We start from the raw sequence: 24022 nt of genomic DNA, 5'->3' as shown, positions 1-24022 counted from the left end.
TTAAAATGCTTTTTATAATACCTCATTGCCTTTCTTGTAATAAAATGAAATAAAAGCTTGCCATTGTTTTGGAAAATAATTTGGAATTGCTCAAGGCACTAAACTTTTCATACCTTTTGGCTCAGTATTCCCACTTTTGGGGATACACCCTGAGGATGTCAACAAAGACAAAAAGAGAAGCCCCAGATGAGAAAGGGAGGAGGACCATACCTGGGATTTCATCAAAACTAGGAAGGCGCTGGTAGGGGAACTTACTCCATCCTGATTGATCCCCACCTTCTCTTCAACTTCTATTCATAGATCACTGAAAAGTTAATTGACTTGCCTAGGCTACACCAGCCAGACAAGGCAAGAAGCAGAATCTGAATCCAGGGCTTCCTAGATGTGTTGTACCATCTCCCTCAATCATTTGTGGAATACCTGAACAAATTAGGGAACATGTAAAGAAATGATGAATAGGAAATATTCATAATAATGGGAAAATATTAATGAAAAAAGTGATATAAAGTGAAGAGAATTGAGCTAGCATAGAGTGCTAGATTTATTCTTAACAAGACACAAATTCAAATAATGCCTCTAATGTGACCTTAGGTAATTTCTGATGCTTCCTGCCTGGTTGACTTTGAGCAAGTCCCTTAGTCTCCCTAGGGCTTAGTATCATTGTTGTTCAGTCATTTTTAGTGTATCTAATTCTTTGGGTCCCCATTTTAAAGTTTTCTTGGCAAAGATCCTGGACTGGTTTGCCATTTCCTTCTCCAGCTCATTTGACAGATGAGGAAATTGAGGCAATCAAGGTTAAGTGACTCACCCAACACAGCTAGTGTTTGAGGACAGATCTGAACTCAGGAAGATGAGTCTACACCACTTAACTGCTCCCTCTCCTTATTACCTTCAGTCTATTTGTATAGATTTTATGCATATACATTTATATGTGTTTATAATCTCTTCTGATAGAATGTAAGTTTCTTGAGGGAAGAGACTTTTTATTTTTTCTTTGTATCACCAGCAATTAACCCAGTGTCCTGCATGTAATGAGCATTTAATGAAGTCTTGGTTTGTTTTTCTTCTTGGTATGTTTATTGCTTTCTTCATTTTGCATTGCTCCATAATATATTTTCCAGAGTTTTTATGTCTGTCATATGTATCATTTTAATGTCACCAACATTCCATTCCACTCAATTATATGAGTATAAATGCATTAGATAGATATGAGAGAGAGACTTTTAGATCTTTACATTTTAGAACTGGAAGGAACCTCAGAGGCCCTCTAATCCAAATCCCTTCATTTTACAAGTGAGGAAACCTAGAACTAGGGAAGTTTCCACCCCCAACCCCCAAGCAAATTACTTGACTTGCAGAAGGTTCTATAAGTAGTAAACAAGAGGGTAGTATTTGAACCCAGTGCCTCTGACTGTAATGCCAGGATACTCTTTTCCTGTACTGCAAGGCTTCTGTCATCCAGGAATTCATTATTTAATATCTGGATTACCTAATCCTTTTACTTTTCATTCTCCTTCCCACTGGGCCATTTTTCTTTTAGCTGGTACCTTCCAGAAATATTTATAGAATAAAAAGGAGCACCAAGCTTCAAGTAGATTAATGTGTTTATATTTATTGGCAATTCTAGAAAAAGTTTTGGATGAACCCAGGATGGTTAATTACCTTTCCTTCTCCTCCATCCTTCCTTCTAAGTCCTTCCATATACCCATCACACACATATACACAGATTATGACTATGAATAAGGAGAGGTGAATTGTACTTGGACAATCACTGGAGAAGCTTCCTATATTTCACTAAGTAGTCCTCAATTTTGTTATGTTTTGGTTATTTATTGTTTCCTCCATTAGAATTCATGAGAGAAAGAATTTTTTTTGCCTTTCTTGTATCCTAGGACTTCGTGCAAGTACCTGGCACATAATAAGTATAATAAATACTTGCCACTTCATTTACTGAATTACCTTGGAAGATTCCTTTCCTTCAAACTGAGCTTTCCACTCTGTGATCTGGGGCCTACAAATGCCAAAGGCAAGATGGTTAGCAGCCAGAGCATTAAAAGCAAGTCTGGTTTTTAGAATATGGCATGAAAAGGGGCACAGGAGGCTGATGACTCTGTCAGGACCATGTGTTGCTTAGATATTTATTCTTTCCTGGTGTCTTTTTTTTATAGTCTCTAGTCATGGGATGGTTTCTTCCTTTCAGTTGGTTGGGTTTTGTGAGGATAGACATAGAAATATCAATAGCTCAGATGTTATCATTAAAATGTACCAACATTGGCAAAGTTTCCTCCATTGGAAACACATCAAAAGTGCTTTTTTATATGTATATTTTGAATAGAAATAAGATCCTGGATGTGTCTGTTAGCATGGGAATGTTTCTGAAAACTTTTCAAGAAGTCCTGCTGCAGGCTTTTTTAAGGGCCTCCTGACATTATTATCAAGTAACTTCCATTCATTCCGTCAGCCTTTAAATGCTTTTAAAAGCATTTTCTTTTCACTGCCATGGAAATGCCGCTGTTAATGTTCAGTAATGTGGTTTGGAGCATTTTGTATTTTTTGAGAGACCCTCACCTTCTGGAAACAGCACAAATGTCTGGGTCAGCTATGTCAATGACGTGCCAAAATGCAGTCAGCTTGCAGGAATATGAGTCAGAGTGCATGTTATTGCTCAGGGATCCTTGAGCTTGTCCCCTTCTAAAAACAACCTGAGAGGCTTACCTACCTGTCCAAGCCAAAGATGCTTTTCCTTTCATTAAATTCATAAAAGCCTTGCCTGCTGTCAACTCGGTGGCTTAGGTGGTAGTGTGTAGATTCTTTCCCTCTTGAACAGCAAGTTTCAGGAGACCTTTGGACATCTCGTGAGCTGCTGTGACCTGTGATCCCTAGAGAGGGGAGCATTTAGTCTAAAGTAGAAGAGAGAAAGATATTGACTGCTGTAGGAGCAGCTGATTAAGGGAGAAGTGGTGTCACTGCCAAGTGAACAGGCTGCCAACTTCCTAATCTGTAGACAGACAGACAGACAGAGATAGATAGATAGATAGATAGATAGATAGATAGATAGATAGATAGATAGATAGATAGATAGATAGATAGATAGATGGAAAGACAGATGGACAGATGGATGGATGGATAGATATAAAATGTATTTTTTGTTACAATAAAATACTAGTATTTCATTAAAATACTCCCTCACTCACCTCCCCCCATTAGAGAATGGATCATTAGAGAGAGAGAAAGGACTGATAGAAATAAAACTGTCTTGCTTATTTCTATTTATCAGTTCTTTCTCCAGAAGTAGACAAACATAACTTAATTTGTTTAATATTTATGTTGCTGTATATTAAAATGCTCTTTACTAGGTGAGGGCTGTTGAAAGTTCTGATATAGCTTAGGACTCTTCTCTGATGAAGGGCTGTGGGAAAGGGGGAAGTACAAGAAAATTAGAAGCCCCTGTGCTTCCCTAAGGCTCCTCTCCTTATTCTCCTCCTTGCCCCATTCCTTCTCTCCAAATCAGTTAACTTTAGGATCTACTTGGCATCAGAAATGGTAATATCCATGATTATTTTCATGTAGACCCCAAAACCCAACATTTAAAATAACTTAAGTTAACTACTTCAACCAATCAACAATGTTGCTGTAAACAGGCCAGATCACCAACTTTTCTCCTCTGCATCAGTACCCAGACCATTAATGTGCCACTAAAAATCAGCTTTCAGTTTTTCTGTATTGTCTTCCCCATTAGAACAAGTTCTTTGATGGCAAGAATGATCTTTCTTTTTGTTTGTATTTTTATCCTTAGCAAATTAATATAGTGACCATGGCATAGTAAACACTTAATAAATGTTTCCTTTCTTCCTTCCTTTCCTCCTTTTCTTCCACCCACTCTCCCTCCTTTCCTTCCTTCTCTTAAATGGGGGCTATACTTACTTGTCTTTACATATCAAAAGTACAGCAAGCTTATTTGGTCCCACAACAATGGAATCCATAGCAAACCTGGCACTTTATTGGAAAGAAAATAGAAAATGAAACCAAATGTCTATGGAAACACTAGTGGAATACTCTGTTCTTTTCCTAAATAGGATCTGTATTTAACTTATGCTTTTATGGGACCCAAGGGGTTGAAGAGCCCTCACTCCTCTCTTCCCCGCTCCGTTCCACTCATATCTCTCTCTCTCTCTCTGTCTCTCTCTCTCTCTGTCTCTCTGTCTCTGTCTCTGTCTCTGTCTCTCTCTCTCTTTCTCTGTCTCTCTCTCTCTCTCTCTGTCTCTCTCTCTCTCTCTCTCTCTCTCTCTCTCTCTCTCTCCATCATCAAATAAACTCATTTAGTTTACAGAGAGAAGCAAAGAAAGAGAAAACATGTATCCCAGAACAACTTTTTAAAGTGTCCTAATTCATTCCATGTGTTTTTAGGAATAAATTCTATCTAGAATAAACCATTAATTAAAATGTTCTGTGATGCTTTTGTTGGATCAATAATGTAGCTACTCTAAATGCCACTTTATGTACTCCCTCCCCACAACTCCCATTCTTTTCTTTAGCTGGTGGTGAGAACATAACAGGAGTGCTTTGATTGATTGGTGGAGGCCCAACTACATTTCAGATGGGATATGAAAATTGCAGCAGCTTACTGCCTACCCTTGTTAAGGGCAATACATCTACCTTCCTACTGTGGTTCCAGTAACTGTGTTGATTTCCTTCTGCCCTGACCTGCCCCAGGGGATTGCTTTACTCCTTGTATATGTCTACCAATGCCTGGGGTACCTCCTTATAACTTGGTCTCTGTGACATAGTAGATATGTATGGATAAGTCATGTCACAGATTCTAGAATTATCCCATGTTAAAACCCTTGCTAAGGACCGCATTTCAGAAGTCACACTGGATCAATTAGTTTAACCTTGGATTTTGGATAATTAATTGCAAGCATTTCCTCTACCCCAATTTTTTTCATTACTATAAACAAATTGTGTACAGGAAAAAATACTAGATGTGGAATCAGACAATCTAGATTCAGATTTTAACTCTGGCACTTGATACCTAGGTGACCTTGGGCAAATATTTCACTTCTTTGGATCTCTTTTCTCATCTGTGAAATAAAGTAGTTGAACTAGATGACCTCTAAGATCCTTTCCATCTTTAAATCTATAATCCTGTGATACTATAATCATTATACCTTCTCCCTCTATTGCATTATACTATCCTATGCACATTTGCAGTAAAAGAGGAAGTAAAATACATTGACACTCTCCCTAGAATCTGATAATGTGAACATATTCTTTGGGTACTTTATATACTTAGATTTCAGCAGGCATTTAACAGAATCTCTCATGTTATCTTAGTGGACCAGATGGATAAATGGAGGCTAAATGATAGTACAGTTAGGTAGAGTTGGAATTGATTAAATGGCTGGACCCCCAAATAGTCCTTGATGGATCAATGTCATCCTGGAAGAAGATCTCTAGCAAAGCACCCAGAGATCTGTTCTTGCCTCTCTGTTGTTCAACATTTTTATCTAAGCATAGATGGCATGCTTATCAAATTTTCAGGTGAAATGAAATTTGGAAAGATAGCTATTGAACAATCAAGTTAGGATACAGGAATACCATAAAGGCTAAATTGATTGCCCAAATCTAATAAGATGTAATTTAATAGTGATAAATCAAAGTCCTATACTTAGGTAAAAAATAAATCAACATCAGAATACAAGATGGGACAGTATGGCTAGATAAGTTTATGTGAAAAAAGATCTAGGGTTTTAGTGAATAGCCAGCTCAATATGAATTAATCGGTTAGTCAATAAACATCTAATAAGTGCCTATTATTTGTCAAGCACTGCTCTATGCACTAGAAATACAAAAGAAAGGAAAAATATGGCCCCTGTCTTCAAGGAGCTCACAATCTTATGAGGAGAAATTGTATAAACAATTACATACAAACAAACTATATACAGGATAAATAGGAAACAAAAGGAAAGGCATTAGAATTAAGAGAGAGAAGGAAAGGCAACAATACAGTAGCATAACCTAGAAAAACTAATGCAATACAGCAATATAGACATTATTTTCAGTATGACAGAAGAGATATCCCAGTTTTACTGACCTGATAGAACACATTTAGAGTACTGTGTCCACTGATGAGCTAGCATATCTGTAAGAAAAATATCTAGGGTGGGAAGAGAATTTGAAACCCAGTAATACAAAGATTGTTTATAGGAATTAGAGATGCATAGTCAAGAGGGCATGGGAAAGAAATTGCTTAACACCTATTTTCAAGTATTTGAAGAGCCATCATTTGGAAGGGGAGGATTTTGTCCTTGCTCCAGAAGGCTTAATTGGCAGTGGGGTTTAGAAGTTATGGAAATGCAAAAGGAAGAAAAATTTCCTGACAATTGGAACTGTCTCCATAAATTGGTGGTCTCATGAGGTAGTTAAATCCTTTTCCCTGAAGATATTCCTGCCAGTTATATTGAAGAGCATATCCTGTTTAGATATGGGTTGGGTTAAACCTAGTGATCTTTGAGGACCTTCTAATTCTAAGATTCGAAGTCTCAATGATTTGTTCATGTAACTAAATACTCTTCCCCTTACATAACTGTCATTCTCCCCGCCCCATTTCTTCCCAGATCTTTCTTGTAAGATCACATAGTCTCTCTTCTAATTCTATAACGTTTACTGTAGTTGACAGGCTGCCTGGGTGTCATTGGCCCCACTACTCCCCCTCTCAACCAGAGGCTGAGCACAAGTTTCTAGTTCCAATTCTGCTGCTAACTAGTTGTTCATGTAAATTACTTCATTGTTATTCCTTCAATTGGTGCATCAAACAGGAAAGTTAGATCAAAGGGTATCTAAGATATCTTCCAGCTCTAAAGTGCTATGATTCTGACTACCACTTACTAAGCCTTCCATGTTCTTCTGAAGGCCCCCATAAGGCCTCTTATCTAAATTACTTTAAGAATAATTTGTTCCATAGAAAAAATACTTGTCAGTTGAATCCCCTGGACTTTTGCTCCCTCCCCTTTCATTTTATTCTGATGTCATATTGTTCTTTGAAGCAGCCTGTTTTCTCACAGTTGATAGCTGGAATTGTATCCAGAAAGAAGGGAAATCTTGTGTGTGCCCTCAATGCTTGAGAAAGTCAGCATGTGTTCTCATCTCTGCCATGGCATAACATTCTTATACTCAAGCCATGAGAAGAACATGTCTTTGAAGATGGCTGCCCTTGACTTTTGGTGTGATGACTCATGAAGATGTAATTTCTGATTTTATTCTAGACTACATTAAAAGAAGTATAGTGTCTGGAAAAAGGAAGGCAATGATCTCACTGTTCTCTGCTCTTGTTGGAGCATAGAGTCTAGTCTAGAATAATCACTCAATAAACATTTATGGATTACTTTGAATTGGTCCACAATTAAAGTATTATGTTGAATTCTAGGTGCCACATTTCAAGCAGGACATTGCCAAGTTGTATAGCATCCAAAAGAGGGTAAACAGGATATTAAGAAAACTTGAAGTAATGCCATATAAGTATTAGCTAAAGGGACTAAGATTTTAGTTGAAAGAACAAAAATTTGTGGGGGGAGAAATAATAGCTACTTTCAGGGCAATTAAAGGTGTCTCTCTCTCTCTCTCTCTCTCTCTCTCTCTCTATATATATATATATATATATATATACATACACATATATTTATTTATATTTATATATATACACTGTGTGTTTATATTTAGGTTAGAGTTGTTCTGAATAAATGTGTAAATATATATATACATATATAGATTATATGGTTAGATTTATTCTGCTTGTTTCCAGAAGGAAGAATTAGGCACAATGGGAAGAAGTTGCACAAAGAGGCACATTTAGAGTTGCTACTTAGGGAGGGTAGTGGGAGTTTGTCCTCACTAGAATCCTTCGAGTAAAGTTCAAATGGCCCCATATTTTGTAGCAAGGGGCTCCTTTGGGAGTACTGGAGCTTTAACTTGAGGTTTATGGATTCCTTGATTTCAGGGGATCTCTGAACTTAGACAGGAAAATATATACTTTTATTTCAATATAATTAGTTTCCTTTGTAATCCTATGTATTTGGAGCTAGAAGATCTCTTGAGTTCTTATCCAACTTCAAGATTCAATAATTCTATAATGTTTTGGAATGCATTAGCTCAGAGACATCTTTCTCCATTAAAGCCTTTCCTGCTTTTGCCTACCCCAATGGAAGTAATTTTCTTCAGGTCTTTTATAGTACTAATCCTAATCCTAATAGCTGCTTCCTTGTTTTATTTCTTCTTCCTGAATTGTAAGCTCCTTGTAGACAGGCCCTAGGCCTTATTTATTATCAGATATCCTGGCTCCTAGCACAGTGCCTTGTGCAGAGTAATATATATATATATATGTTGTTGAATTTTTGAATGTTATATTTTTCATGTTAGCATTTAGTCATTTCAATTGGGTCTGACTCTTTGTGACACCATTTGAGGTTTTTTTTGGCAAAGTTACTGGGAGTGGTTTGCTATTTCCTTCTCCAGTTCATTTGACATGAAACTGAGGCAAGTAGGGTTGTGACTTGTCCAGGATCAAACAGCTTGGAAATATCTCAGGCAAGATTTGAACTCAGAAAGATTAATCTTCCTGATTCCTGATTCCAGGCCCAGCACTCTATCTCCTAAACCACCTAATTGCCCCTTTATCTTTCATATACACAGTTAATTGTCTAAGCACAAATTAATCCAATTCAGCCATAGGGCTAAGTGCTCAAGGCCTAGCTAAAAGCCCATCTTCTACAGGAAACCTTTCCCATCCCCTTAATTCTAGTGGTTTCCCTATCTCTTATTTTTTCTCCTTTATAGCTTGTTTGTACATATTTCTCTGTTTATCCCCCCCTCCCCCCAATTAGATTGTGAGCTCCTTTGAGGACAGGGAGTGTCTTTTGCATGGTATCTGACACTTAGATTCTCATTAAATGTTCATTGACTATCTGACTGACTAAATAAGTGATCTCGACATCCATAGTTTGAAAAATAAACATCTTTTAGTTGAATTAATCAGTAGAAATAGTCATTGAGATTAAAAGAAGTCAGTGCTATAGGATTTGATATTGGATTGAACAAGAAGTTTAAATGGAAGACCCTCATGAATTAATTTGCCCCATACACGGTTTTTCATTTGTTTTTGCCCTCCCTCCTCACCTCTACCCTGTAGAAGCTTTAGCTAACTTTCTTTAAAGCTCACATCAGGCACCCTCTTCTACATAAGGCCTCCCACAATTTTTAGCAATCTCTCATTTCAAAATATTTTGCATTTATTTCATATTTACTTATTAATGCATATATTATATTCCCACACCTCTATGAGGACAAGGACTGGCTTTTCTGTTATATCCATTGTAGCCCACTGCAATTTGTGGTTTATTAATAAATGCTTTTTTATTGTGATTGTTGAATTCTATGCAGAACTTACTACATAGAAAATGATCAATAAAAACTAATAATTAGCTGAAAAACATTCCCATATTGCAAAATACTGCTGTACATAGAATTTAATCATTGCTCTTTATAATAGTTCTTTGTTGTCATTTAGAACTCTTCTGGAAGATTAACTGGGTAAAAACTTACCTAGGACATATTGTTATTTTTCTGGGGTGAAATGGTAACCATATTCCCATTTTTTAGCCCAAAAAAATGTGCATACTGTGTGGTTTCAAATAGACAGTTAAGTTTGGCTCAAGTCAAAAATGGCTTTTAAAATAATGACAAAGTCTAAAAATGAGGACTTTTCTATTCAAAATGTGCCTGTCTTTGTGTTTTATAGGTATCTGGCCTTCTGAAGAGGTTCTGGCCTACTACTGCCTCAAGCACAATCAGATGTTCAGGTACCAAGCTGCACTTTAAAAGATACTTTGCAGGCCATTAGGTGTATTGTATCTGCATGCATGGTATAAAGATTTCCATGATTAAAGTCTTCAGTAAATTGTAAGAAAAAGTTCAAGGTGAAAACATGTAGCTCTTGACAAAGAAATCTAGGCGGCCTTTGGCTACTAATATTGCACAGTGAGCTTTTTGCTACATGTCAAAGATGTTTGATTTCCACTCAAGGCATTTTATTTCACTTTGATTTGGGGAAAACAAAAGTGAAGCCCTGATCGATCAGTTCTGATTGTGAAGGTCAGAAAAAATAGACATTGTTCAACTTCAACTGAGGAAATCACTAAAGAATATTTTATAAATAACACTGCACTACTCTTATTTAAAAATGCCATCCCACCACAGGATTTAAAGGTATTTTATATAATTAACAATATGTGTTTGTAAAGCGTAAATGATGATTATCAACTCCTACTACAGAAATATTTTCATCTATGACTGTGTATATTAGTTTGAACCAGTTGGTGGGGTTTTTAAAATAACTGCTTCTTTCAGACTTCCTAAAGATGCCTAGTAGAGCTAGAGAATATAGATTTTTTCATTTTAATTCCCATTTTTTCAAAGTCATCAAATATGCACTTACTCAGTAGCCCACTATGATTCCAAAAGAGCCATTAGGAATCATGGCGCGTGTTTTTCAAAATATGTGTTTATCAGACTGATTCAATAACATACATTTTTTTAAACTCCTCAGGTCCATATTTACCAACCAGTCCATAATTGCTTTGAACAACTAGATGGCGATTAAGTCCATTTAAAAAAATATGAAAGTCCTTTCCCTCTATCCTCTCCCTTTTTCTTTTTAGTCCTGCTTTTTCTTTTCACCCTAAGGCAAGAAATTCCCCAAACTGTGAAGAAGAAATGATTCTGAAGGTTTCAGTGTACCAAAGAAAAAGCAGGGCAGTTGAGAATTGGGGCTGCAAATCTGCCCTGAAAGTCTAGTATTTGCTCATCTCCCTGAGCTTAAGCTTTTCTGTGGCGCTCCAATCAGGGAGCATCCCATCCTGGGTGAGAATGTCACCCGTATTGGAGAGATACTTAGGCACAAAGAGGAAGGTAAGTGCAGAGTGCCACGCCAGATTTTCAGTCTTAACTCTAAACTGCCTTACTTTTGTCAGGCTGAGTCAAAGCTGTAGCCTTACTTACTTGGGTTGGATGGTTTAGCCATAATATGCTCCTCCTTGTTTAATCACTGTGTTGTGTTGGGGTCACTTGTGATGTAAGTGTTACTTACTAAATGCTCTTTGTATAATTGTTCTTTGTGGGGCTGTTTGCCTTTCCAAAATGATTATGTTTGCTTCAGAATTTAAAAAAAAAAAGCAACAAAAAAACATACCGAAGTGCATTTATTTGTGTGGGTTGTGTGTGTATGCGGCTAGATATAGGTATACACACATATATTCGCCATTTACTTGTCTAACTGTTTTTGAAGGAATGAATGTGGATTAACAGTGTTATCCTTTCCTGACAATTATCTTTCGCTACTCTAGCCAGTTTAGTTCTAAAAGACAGCGCCATTGACAAGGGAAAAAAGGGAACCTTCTCAGATTTTTCAGCTCAGCGGTGGTAATGTTGCAGTGAACACTAATGAGGGAACCCCCACTGATTTGCCTGCTTTGTGACTTTTCTATTTCATAATTATTTTTAAAACGCAAAACGACATGAGGTAGCCTAGTCATGTCTCTACAACTTCCTGGTAGTGTCGTTCTTACTGCAGATGGCAATTTGTTCTTGTAACATATATGTCTCTCTGGCCATTTTCATCTAATTTGTATGGGTTCTACCATTTCTTTTCTCTCTTTCAGGGACCTTGCTGTGTGTGAGCTAGGGGGTGGCATGACATGCTTGGCTGGGCTCATGGTAGGTCTTTTCTCAATTCCAATCCCATTCAGAGGGAGGAACAAAAGAAAAAATGTTCCAGTGCCTCCAACTGCTGGGTCAGAGAACCGTCAACAGCATCAGCTGCGGTCAAGCTGCCGAGCCTTGAGAGACCTTCTAGATTGACTTGCTTTCGGGTCATATTGATTTTATGGTTGCCTCGATGAGCAGAAACATTTTACCTCCGTGTAGTCAATATCTCTTGTTGTGACATTCCAGGCCACGCACGGTCTTTCATTGCCATAGCTAAAGCATTTTTTTTTTCAGATTATAGTCCCATTTGCTAAGATACAGGAATAGCCTGGCGAATCACAGTTGGAGCACCATGATATAGCTGCTAATGTTTTGCCTGCATTATTACACCAACAAACATGATCCAGAGCTCTCAGTAATTAGATTCTTTTGAATTAGATTGGCCATTCAGGAACGTCGTTCACCATTCTCTGGGTTCTGAGTCATGTATTCAGGAGATATTATGTAGCAGCACAGTGCATTAGACAAGTTTTTATGTCTCTACAAATAAAAGCATATTGTTACACTGATTGGCATTTGACAAACCTGTCGCTCTCATACAATGTGTCGAGGTTACAGCCCAATGTGCGAGCATGTCAAAGCTCACAAAAAAATTACCCTTACAAAGCCATCTGCCTGCAATGCAAAGTTATATGAAGGGCATGAGGCAGTCAGACAGAAGCCGAGTGAAAGGCAGAGTGACAGCCTCGTATGATGGCTCTACTAGATAAACAGAAGCCCGCAAATGAAAGCCTCTCAGAATACCATCATCCGCTGTCACAATGCAATTACTGAACAGAATGATAGCAAGATAGAGGCTCCCGCAAATGGAATGATAAAAGTATTGACTGATTTGATTGAATGATTAAAATAATGCAGACATAAAATGAAAAAAGATTGAAGATTGTTACAGAGAAATAGGTGAGGAAGCATGATACTGAAGGGTTGTCACTCCTGTCTTCACTTCCACACAGACAAGCATATTTGCTCATTGTTTGCTATGCCCCTCTTTTTTTTTCAGGTTGCTATTTCTGCAGATGTCAAAGAAGTTCTGTTAACTGATGGGAATGAAAAGGCCATCAAAAGTATCCTTATTCAGATAGAAAACGGGGTTTGTTGTGCTCGTTCCTTTTTCCTGGCTGAGGAACAATTGATAGAAAGAAAGACAGCATGGGGTATATATGTTTTTAAAAAAAGAGTTTCCCCTCATAAGTAATTAAAAAAGTAGAAATATATGGAATTCAGTGAACAAAAGTGTATTGTTTTCCTTTTGAAATATTCTACACATCACTTCTTATCAAAGAGGTGCATATTTATGGGCAGCAGAAGAATATATAAAATCAGGTTGTTACTTTTCAGATATTCTCTTTCTATTTTTTTCAGTGAAATTCTTTGGAGAAAATCTGCCATTATATGAAATTATTCATTCATTTAGTATTTATTGCTCTGGGTGAGACTAGGAAAAAATTTACTTCCAGTTTTCTTTCAAGTATTAATCTTTATATTATTATGGGAGGTGTACGCTATAATATTGTTACTCTCCTATAATAGTGTTAGCACTATAATTGCTTTGAAGTTATCTACATCCTCCACTTAAAATGGCTATCAGTTTTCCATTATTGCCTTTTATTTAGGATTATGAAAACCTATCTCTCTTTTTTCTAATAGGTTATTATAGTGCATACCCTATTATGTTAGATTATACTTTACTAATATGTACACAGAGTTGGGAGAAATTGAACTGTACTTTAAGAAAGCAAGCATAATTTGTGGCCACTGCAGCCATAGAGCTGGTTTGCTCAGGGAAGGTTAATGGCCATTAGAAATCGAGAGGAAAAGTGGAAGATATGTTTGCTTTGGATTTTTCAGTTTGTGTAAGATTTGCATCCCATAAAGACAGACAGTTTATTTGATTCTTAGGCCAACGGAGATGTCAGAAGGGTTTGGATTTTTTGAATTGTATTTGAAATGGCTTCATGTGTGCTTTGGATTTTCATTTTGGGAACTTGGCTACTAATTATTATTTCTCTTTCCAAGGAATTTGCAGCAGCCCTCTCAGGCTACTCACACTAAAGAAGAAGGGTGGCACAAGAACATCAGCTAACATTGTTCAGCTCCACTTGTACACTTGGAAGAGCCCCACCCAGCTAATTGTCTGCCAGACTTAAAAAAAATGCAGGGAAGAAAACAGGACCAATCTAATCTTGGTCTCCCTTCTTTACAATGAGGACTTAAATCATGATCTGAAGGGACAAATTGAAATTTTTTCCAAACGATTTTTGGACAAGCTGATGCTGTTATAATCTAACTGAATTTATATCAGTAACATAGTTTTATTCCTTAGCATGTCACTGGAAAACCAGGGATCAGGAAGGAACTAGGTATTCTCATTTAGCCCAATTTGATGAGCTGAGGAAAATTGGGGTGGGGTGAAGGTATAATTAGTCAAGAAGAGAGAGGTATTTTAGCCACAAAAACTTTCAAGCCTCAGTAACAAGTGTAATTTGCAAGGTGACAGCTACCTCTTTTAACAGTCCCACAGACCAATTTGAACTTTTACCAAACTGGGGAAATGTCTTTAGACAGAATATAAATCCAAATGTATTGAAAATACCCTCTCATTGAACTAAACCATAAAGCTTTCCCCAAAGGGTAAAAATGTTAATGTCATTTAATTAATACACCTATGCTTTATAGGCTCCATTTTGAAGCTACCATCCTAGGTCTTGAAATCATAGAGTACATCTCAGATTCTGCATTCACTCTGCTGGCCTTTCAAAGAAATGATTGGTGCAGCCCCCTCCCAAGAAAATGGATTTTTAACATTTGGTCTTCAGAAGCTCAGCATTCAGAGCACTTTATTGTGCTGGGTTTTACAATGGGTTTAATATAGCGGGGGGCCGTAGGGCAGGAGGCAAAAAAAAAAAAAAACTTTATAATGTAGATAGAGTGAGCCCTTTCAAGAACATATGCCAAAATGGGTATTGTGTTTTATTTTACTGTCTTCCAGTCTCTCCTGATGTGCTTATTTTTATCTTGTGGTTGTTCCATATTAACATACCCTTTCCTGTAAGACCCAGACCTAATTTTCTTTTTCTTAAATATAAAAAAGCAGATATAAAACTATAAAAGCTGGTGATGATTTCTTGCCAGCTTTTAATACTAATTTTAGTTTACTAACAGAGTTTATGGTTAGCTGGAATTTATAATAATCTCTTTTAATGAATGAAATTAATATGAATGAAATACTGTTTTCTAGTTCTCTGCCCACCTTTTGTAGGAATCAGTAATACCTTGAATTATGCATATTATTCATGTTCTGTGGCTGAAACTCTCCTTAAAATTACTGTTTACACTTTCCCCATAAAATTTGGAAAGCTTAAATCATGTACCAGTTATAGTATACTATCCAAAAATTACTTTCTACAAAAGTAAAAATGAATGTCAACAAAAAAATGTGGAAACACTGCCAGGAGCCAGGAAATCTCTAAGCAAAGCTGCTAATTATTCTTAATGGGCAAGATGAGCACATTAAGAAACAAATGAATACATCAGTGAAATGTAATTGAAAATCAACCTGGCAAGAGTACACTGCATCTGAGTATCTGCCTGTGTATTATTATCATCATTATAAAAATTATTTTTGTTGTTGTTGTTATCTCTATTTAATGAGTGCAACTGGGTCTGATTTCCCTCTCTCTTAAGCTGATGAGGTCCAAGTTTTATTTTTATTTGGAATACCATTCATGACATTTGTTTCCCTTTTTTCCTTTTCATATCTGCCTTTTACATTTAAGATGATGAGTGGTCATTTAGTTTTGAATCTCTGTACTGCAGAGTTTATAAGACCCTTTTTTATCAGAATAAAAACATTACTAGGATTTCCTCCAAATATCAATACACTGAGTCTCAAATTAAAAATATTTATCTGGAAAAATGTCCTTTCTCATTCAAAACTGTAAGATTCTTTAATATGTAGTCATACATACCTCAGAGCATTTACTTTGGGATTTAGGGTGTGCTTAAAATTCTAAATGTTTTCTGAAAGTGAGCAGATTAATTTTTCTCACTTTCCCCCAAGTCCTTAATCTAAATAGCTGGGTCAGAATCAGTCAGTCAATAAATATTTATTATGTGCCAGGCCCTGTGCTAAGTGTTAGAAATACAGAGAAAGGCAAAAGCATTTCCTACTCTCAAGGACCTTGTATTTCTAATGGGGAGAAAACATGTAATTAAATAGGTATATATATATATATATATATATATATATATATATATATATATATATATATATATATATAATAGATATATATGTATATAATTCACTAAAGTATAAGTAAGGTAACCTTAAAGGGAAGACGTTAGCAACTGTGACCAGGAGAGATGGTCTCCTGCAGAAGATGGTATATGAGCAGTGTCTTGAAGAAAGCTGGGGAAGTAAAGAGGAAGAGGTGAAGAAGGCATGAGGACAACCAATTCAAAGGCACTGAAAGGAGTGATGGACCTTTGAGACATGGGACAGTGTAGTTGAATAGCAGAGTGTATGGAGAGGAGTAGTCTGAGAAAACTAGGAAGGTAGGGAGGGAACCAGTTTGGGAAGAAATGAAAGTGCCAGTTAAAGGACTTTGTATTTGATCTTAGCAGTAGCAGGGAGCCTGGAGATTTCTGAGTAGGGGAATGATATGGTCAGATCTACAATTTAGGAAGATCACTTTGGTGGCTGAGTGGAGGATGACATTGGAATTGCTAGAGATTTGAGGCACAGAGACCAATTAGAAGACTATGAGGTGATAAGGGTCTGAACCATAATGGTGCCTGTAAGTTAAAAGCCAGGAATGTTTTTGAGAGATACTGTGAAGGTAGAAAGAACAAAATTTAGTAATAGATTGGATATGTGGGGTGAAATGAGGAATTTAGAATGACACCAAAGTTGCAAATCTAGTTGCCTGGAAGAATGTTGGTGTCCTCAACAGTAATAGGGATATTTAAAAGAGGAAGACTTTGAGGGTGTCAACATGGAATCTAGAAACCCCAAACTTGTAGCCTAGTAAGACCTAATGAACCCCAAGTTTTAGGATCAGCTTGTAAGTAGGAGACTCCAAAGCTTGTCGTGGTTCCCTATTCCCATGAGAACCCACCCTGAAGGGAATCTCAGGCTAGCAGTTTCAGCCTGAATAATGGACTCTAAGGTAAATGACAATCCCAGTTAGGTGGGGCTAAGCAAAAGCTGAGGGCCTTCTTAGCCCAATAGGAAGAGTATCAGTCTCATAAGCTGAAGGTCCTGAGTTTGATCCTCGAAGGAGACTGTGGTACCATGGGAGAAGCCTCTGAAACTGCTAGCCTGAGATTCCTTTCAAGTTGGTTTCTCACGGGAACAAGGGCAAGCTTTTTGGGGTCTCCCATTTATAAGCTAGTCCTAAAACGTGGGGTTCATCAGATCTTACTAGGCTATAAGTTTGGGATTCTAGATTCCATGTTGATGGGGGTTGGGGATGAATTCTGTTTTAGACATGTTATTTTATATGCCCATGAGACATCCAGTTTAAAATATCTAATGGGCAGTTGGTAATGTAGGCCTGGAGCTAAGACTAAATTATATAGATCTGAGATCCATCTGAATAGAGAGAATAAATGAACCATACCAAAAAGAATCCTAGAACTGTATACAAAGTCTCTGGAGTCTAGAAGTTCATTTTAATTCAGCAGTTAATTCAGCAAAACATTTATTGTTGCTACCATGAAGAAGGCACTGTGCTTGGTCCTCTGGATACAAAGATAAAATAAAACAATGATGACACCCAAGGGGCCGAGGGGGAGAACATCACATCTACACAGATAAGATTGGGTTAGGGACAGCAACAAACCTATAATTTCATTGGCAAATGGAACTTCTGTATAAGGAAACTCTCCTTTCATGTAAATTGTCACCTCGGTAACAAGAGTTGCCTGGAACACTGAGAGGTTGACTTTCATACAGCCAGTCTGGACTTAAACTAGTCTTTCTGACCAATGATCATGATGATTATCTATATCATCTTCTCAGTTTACAATATAATTCTCTATCTACTATAGCACTCACTCCCCCACCTTTGTTTTTGCAATCTTACCATGGGTAAAGACCCCTTTCAATATTTTGTTTAGGTGTTCCTTGATTCTCATAGTCACTGCTAGTGGAACACAAAACACTGGTAGCTTCTTGTCAAGCAGTTAAATTTTTATATATGAGCCCCACCAAATGTTTTAGAAGAGATGGATCACCAGTAATGATTTTTTTTTGGCCACAGCAGCCTTTTAGGCTATTGAGTAAGGCGTGATGGGATTAAAATCTCAATGGATCAGAGGAACAACCACATGAGTGAAATCTTGGCATCTCAAAACAAAGAAAAAATCAAGTACTCATTCCTAGCTTATGAATGTTTGTAGTACCTCAAATACTAAAAAGACCTTCCTTTCATCCACCCTTGACATTAGTTTTCTGTCTCTGTCTCTGTGTCTGTCTCTCTGTCTCTCTGCCTCTTTCTCTCTCTCTGTCTCTCTCTCTCTCTCCCCCCCCCTATTTTCTATTCTGTATTATTTTGTGTATACTAAGTATATATCTTGATTAACTTGTGTATATTCTGTTTTGGCAACTAGGTGGCACAGTAAATAGTACATTGAGCTTGGAGTCAGGAAAATGAGTTCAAATCCAACTTCCAACACTTGCTAGCTCCATGACCCTGGCACTTCTGTTTGCCTTTATTTTCTAAACTGTAAAATAGGAATCGGAATAGCACTCCCCTCACAGGGTTATTGAAAGTATCAAATGAGATGATATTTCTTAAGTGCTTAGCACACTGCCAGGCACATAGTAGGTGCTAGATACGTGTTTATTCTTTTCCCCTTTCCTCAGAAGTTTATAAGCTCCTCGAGGACAAGAACTTTTATTTTTTTGTATCCTTGGCACCTAGGAACTCTTTTGAATGCAGTCAGAATCTAATAAATGTTTGTTGAATAGAATCCTTGGTGGCACATAAAATGAGAAAAAGAGGATAAGCATTGACTGAGAAATTTCTGGTGTTATTCCTCTACTGTTCTGGCTTTCATGAATTAGAGACTATAGCTATTTTTTTTTTCATTTGTGATTAGGGTGGGGGACCACTGAAGGTTTCTGAGAAAGAATGACATAGAAGTACCTAGTACAACAGTACCTAGAATTAGTGAGCCCTCCACAGCTTTGAGCATCAGCTTTGGAATGCTGGCTCCCATGCCATGGATCACCCTGGGATTGGCAGAGCCAAATGTATTATCCAAATCCAAATACCATATTCCTTGGCATTACACTTCTAGAATGACTCTGATCCAAGTATTTATTAACTTATAAAACTTCCAAGTAATGAATCTTATAGTCTGTAAGAATAAGCATATTTCATATTTTGCATGTTTAATAACTCAAATCAAATTGCTAACCATCTCAGGGAAAGGTGAAAGGGAAGGAAGGAGACAACCTGGATCTTATAATTTGGAAAATATATGTTAAAAATGGTTATTGCATTTAAATGCAAAAAAATAAATATTAAAAAAAACAACCAGCATATTTCATCCACTAGGAGATAGTGTCTAGATTTAAATTCTAGTATCATTCACCTAACATTATTTAACCTAACACAAAGCCTAATTTAAAAGATTAATGAATTTTTATAGATTCTTGGTACCCACCAGAACTTAAACCTGGGATTATTATTTTCTGCTCATTCCCATTTCTATGATGTTATTGCAAGCTAACATAGCCCATTAAATATATTGTTGATGAACTTGGTATTGTTTATACATAGTATGTAATCAAAAAATTTTAGTTGAATGAACTGTTCTAGCTACTGGCTAATAATGTAAGACATTATTAGATGTTTAGATTACATTAGATTACATCAGACAACGATGAGTGCTCAGTAAAATGTAACAAGATATACTAGGCAGAGCACTGAGTTTGGACTTGGAGGACTCAGATTTCAATCCCAACTCAAAAAATTACTATCAATATGAACTTAAATAAGTTCCAACCTCTCTATGCCTCCCTTTCTTCATCTATATAATAAGGCTTTGGACTAGACGATATTTAGGACCCCTTCTAACTCCAAATCTTATGGTCATCACCTTAAAGAGTTAGCAACTCCTAAAGAGTCAGTTAGGCAACCAGTTTTATAGCACATTCTATTCTTTAGGTGTTCATTGTTTGACACTAGCCAGTTGCAATGCAATAGACAAGAATGTCTACAGACAATCCAGGAAGTCCAAACAACAGGAGAGGTGTGCAGATTTCATCGGTATAGCAAACAGTACTTGGAAGAGTAGGTGCATTGATGTTGATGAACAACTGCCAAAGCATTAGAGGTTGTCATCTCTGTGGTAAGAACAGTGTGTGAGGAGCAGTCATTGTCCTGCCAGAGTTTCTGACATTGTGTAGTCTCGTTTTGAACAATTTCTTCCCCATGAGCTTGTTTTAGAATCATAGAATATTGGATTTATGAACTTGGAAGTCATGGAGTCCAACATTCTACTCTTTACTGGCGTCCTTTCTAAAATACTACAGGTCATTCTATCTCTGCGTAAACATTTCTGGGCACAAAAAAAAACCCTCATCTTTTTATGAAGTAATACATTTTATTGTTGGATATTTCTAATAGAAAGACTCTCCCAAAAATTAGCCAAAAAATCTGCATCCTTGTAACTTTCCAACTGACCCTAATTCATAAGACAAATCTACTTCAGACAGTCAATTATGTGAAGATTACTATCAGGTACCCCTCCCCAGTCTTCTCATATCTGTACTAAACATCCCTAACTTCTAGTTATTAGTTACATTAGTGAAATGTTAAGTTCAGGGCACAACAGTTCAGCATAATCACAATTTGTTCATTCCACCAACATTCATTAAAGATCTATTGTGGCCAATGGGATTTTCTTGGCATCAGAGATCTTGCTATTGAAGAGCTTTTAATTTATTGAAAAGGAAATACACACACACACACACACACACACACACACACAATATGAAATAAGGGAGAATCACATATGGAAATAGGAGGTCTAGACAAAATGGTGTGATTATTAATTACAAAAAAGAATTTTCTTAATATTTTGAATATTATTTGTATTTTATCAGAATGTGATCTGCTTTCTTTAGATGCACATTAATTTTTTCACATTGACTGTGATTTTATTAAATTAAATAAAGGGTCAACACATTTCATTGAAAAAACTTTGTCTAAAAAAATACAATGAGGAGATACACTTCATTTAGCAAAAATATTCTCAACAACATATTTTACTAGACTACAACTCTGCAATGTGGTGAGACATAATGTTAAACCAAAAGAAGGAAATGTCCTTAGGCATAAACTTAAAAATCTATTCAAAGTAAACTAGGAAATTCAACTTTTAAAACACAATTAAGTGCATTCTAGGTGTAATTGTATATAATGTATATTCTGGCAAGCATTGAGAATACAAAAAGAAGTAAAACACAGCCCCTGTCCTCAAGGAGGTTATGAAATTGTAAAGTATATAAGAAAAAATGTACTTGTTAAATTTATTTCATTTTATAAAAGCAGGAATACAAAATTGATGAATCAATGACCCTTCTCTTTTTTCAATTCAATAATAAGCACACATAAAAATGTCTCCCAGAGTTAAATTATTAAGTAGTTCCAAAGCAGACTAATCATTTAATCTTCAGACCAAAATGAATGGCATGTTATAGTCTTATCGTTATATAATTTTATCCTTTTTTAAAAATAACAACTCAAGAAATTGTTGCATTGTGAAATTATTGCAGTGTGATTATTAATAAGGAAAATGGAATAACATTTTAAATGAGTCAGAGTTACTGAATGTTAAATTATATAATACTATATATTAATGTATCAAACATTAAAATGCTTTCTTAAATTATACTTAATTTTAATAGATATTTTAAATGACCTTATAGAAATTTATGTTTACATATTATTATTTGGGAAAAAATGTGGCTTGAAGGAAGAATCGCCAGAGGCAAAATTAAAATTGGAATCCTATATTGTAAGCTTGTCTCTATCAGGTGTTCTTTTTAAGAGGAGCGTCTGGAGATAGAATGCCTGTTTTCTTTTAGCCTTAAGCATATATTATATAACCCGAGAATTCCATATTACCTAGACAAGGGGGATCAAAGATAATTGCACTATATCTAGTTAATTGAAAATCACTATAAGCCCTTAGCCTACCTCTCAGTAGAGTGGAAAGCATCAAGGATTTGGAGTCAAGGGGACTTGCATTCAAATTCCGATTCTGCCACTTAATAGTATGTGTTCTTGTCATTTAATTTCTGTGGGCTTTAGTTTCCTTATCTATTAAATGAATGAAATAAATTATCTCAAAAGTCTTTTAAAACTCTAAATCTTATAGTTCTATGAATCCTTCTAAAGTCTACGTTCCAGTTTAGAGGGCAACATTTGGCCCCTGGTATTATATACTCTTCCCAATGTATTAAATATGCATATCAAATTTGCAGATGAGGCAATGTTGTGATAACACATCATACAATAAATGAGAAAATATATGTGCAGATATGTACACACATATATTATTTTGCATTTCTTTAAATGCCACATAAATAGAAATTCTTGTTACATTTAGCAGATTCAGGATCCAAAAATATCTTGACCATGAAAGATGTTGGCCCAAATTGAATAAAATGAAATTTAGTAAGGACAAATGTGAAATCTTCCCCGTGCATTCAAAATAGTGTCATATAAACATAAGACAGGGCCGGCAGAACTAAACTATAAATCACTAGAGAAACAGCTCAGTTTTCTCCTCTGGAAAATGGGAATAACTATAGCATATAGCTCCCAGGGTTGTTGTAAAGCTCAAGTGACATGATAATTGTAAAATGCCACGCAGCATTTCCTGGTATATAGTAAATGCTATATAAATGTTAGCTATTATCATTGTGGTGGTGGTTGTTGTCAATATTATTATTATTGTTATTATTATTATTTTACTCAGAATTAACTATGAGATCGCGGCCAACAAAGTTATTGTAATTACAGGCTGAAATAGCTATTGCAAATATAAAATACCAATAATAGTTATTATAATGATAGACAAAAAGAAATTAGCTGCATGATGTTAGGGTTTTTATATTAACTGTGATCTTATTAAATCAAGGAGGGCCCAACAAATAGAAATATTCATGTGTGTTTAATGAAAGGCATAGAGTCCTACAGCAGAGGAAAAAAGATGATAGTCTATCTCACTATATTCTAAATTAGTCACGTTGTTGATATTGTGTTCTATTCTGGATGCTGCATTATAGAAAGGATAATTAGTTGCACTGAAATGCTGAAGAATATCCAGAGAAGGACAGGCACAGGGGTAAAAGGGCCCCAAGTTTGTATCATATGGATCAAATGAAAAACTGGAGAAGTTTCATTTGGAATAGAGAGAAACCTTACAGGCTGTGGAAGAGAGATTAGACTTGCTTGGCTTGGCCCCAGAGAACAGAGCTAGTAGCAAAGGATACAAGTTACAGAGGCAATTGTGGTCTAAATGACAGGGGAGGATTCCTAGCAACTACCCCTATTGAAGAGTGTGACCGCAGAAGGTAGTGGACTCCCTCCAGCAAAAGGTGGATGGCTATAGATACTGGATTTGTTACAAAGGAGGTTTTTATTCAAGCATGTATTGGACTGGACAAAATAGCCCCTGTGGTCCCTTCTGACCCTGAGATTCTGTGATTTTGTGACCCTCCAAGTCCATTTCTTTTATAATGTAAGGAGAATAAGAACCATTGTTGGTATTGACTTACTATGAGCTACCTCAAAATCTGTGCTAAATTACCTAAGTAGGGCAGGAGTAGGGAAAAGAATGTATCCATTCAGGCAATGTTTTAAAACAGTTGTGCCATTTTTCACTAGCATTCACTTGAAATAAAATACTCCTAAATCACAAAAGACATTCCCTCCAGTTCTAAAAATAGCACAGCCTAAACATTGCTATGAAAAATTTTATTAAAAAAAAAGAATTTGCTTTTATGATATACGTTCATATACTTGCTGAACCTCAAACTCCTGGAGTGATGGATTTATACTTTGTATAAAAATATATAGTGTTAAGATGTTTACTAAAAAATATTAATAGGTTTCTGAGTTATATAATTTAACTTCATTGTGACTATTTTCTAAGAAGTATTACCTTCCCTAACAAAATAATA

At 36.2% G+C, this 24022-nt stretch overlaps 1 protein-coding gene across 3 annotated transcripts in view; it reads left to right on the top strand.

The window, feature by feature from the left end:
- The window catches only part of CAMKMT (calmodulin-lysine N-methyltransferase), a 529198-nt gene that overhangs the window by 446419 nt on the left and 58757 nt on the right, over positions 1–24022 (top strand). For all 3 annotated transcript variants that reach the window (XM_056822285.1, XM_007476878.3, XM_056822328.1), the window contains exons 4-6: positions 9794–9854; positions 11712–11766; positions 12818–12881. In XM_056822285.1, the coding sequence (XP_056678263.1) occupies positions 9794–9854; positions 11712–11766; positions 12818–12881 (180 nt within the window). The remainder of the gene's footprint in view (positions 1–9793; positions 9855–11711; positions 11767–12817; positions 12882–24022) is intronic.

Source organism: Monodelphis domestica, chromosome 1, assembly GCF_027887165.1.
Source record: "Monodelphis domestica isolate mMonDom1 chromosome 1, mMonDom1.pri, whole genome shotgun sequence".
NCBI lineage: Eukaryota > Metazoa > Chordata > Mammalia > Didelphimorphia > Didelphidae > Monodelphis > Monodelphis domestica.
The sequence above is the reverse complement of the archived record's forward strand: the minus strand, read 5'-3'. Positions and strand labels throughout refer to the sequence as shown.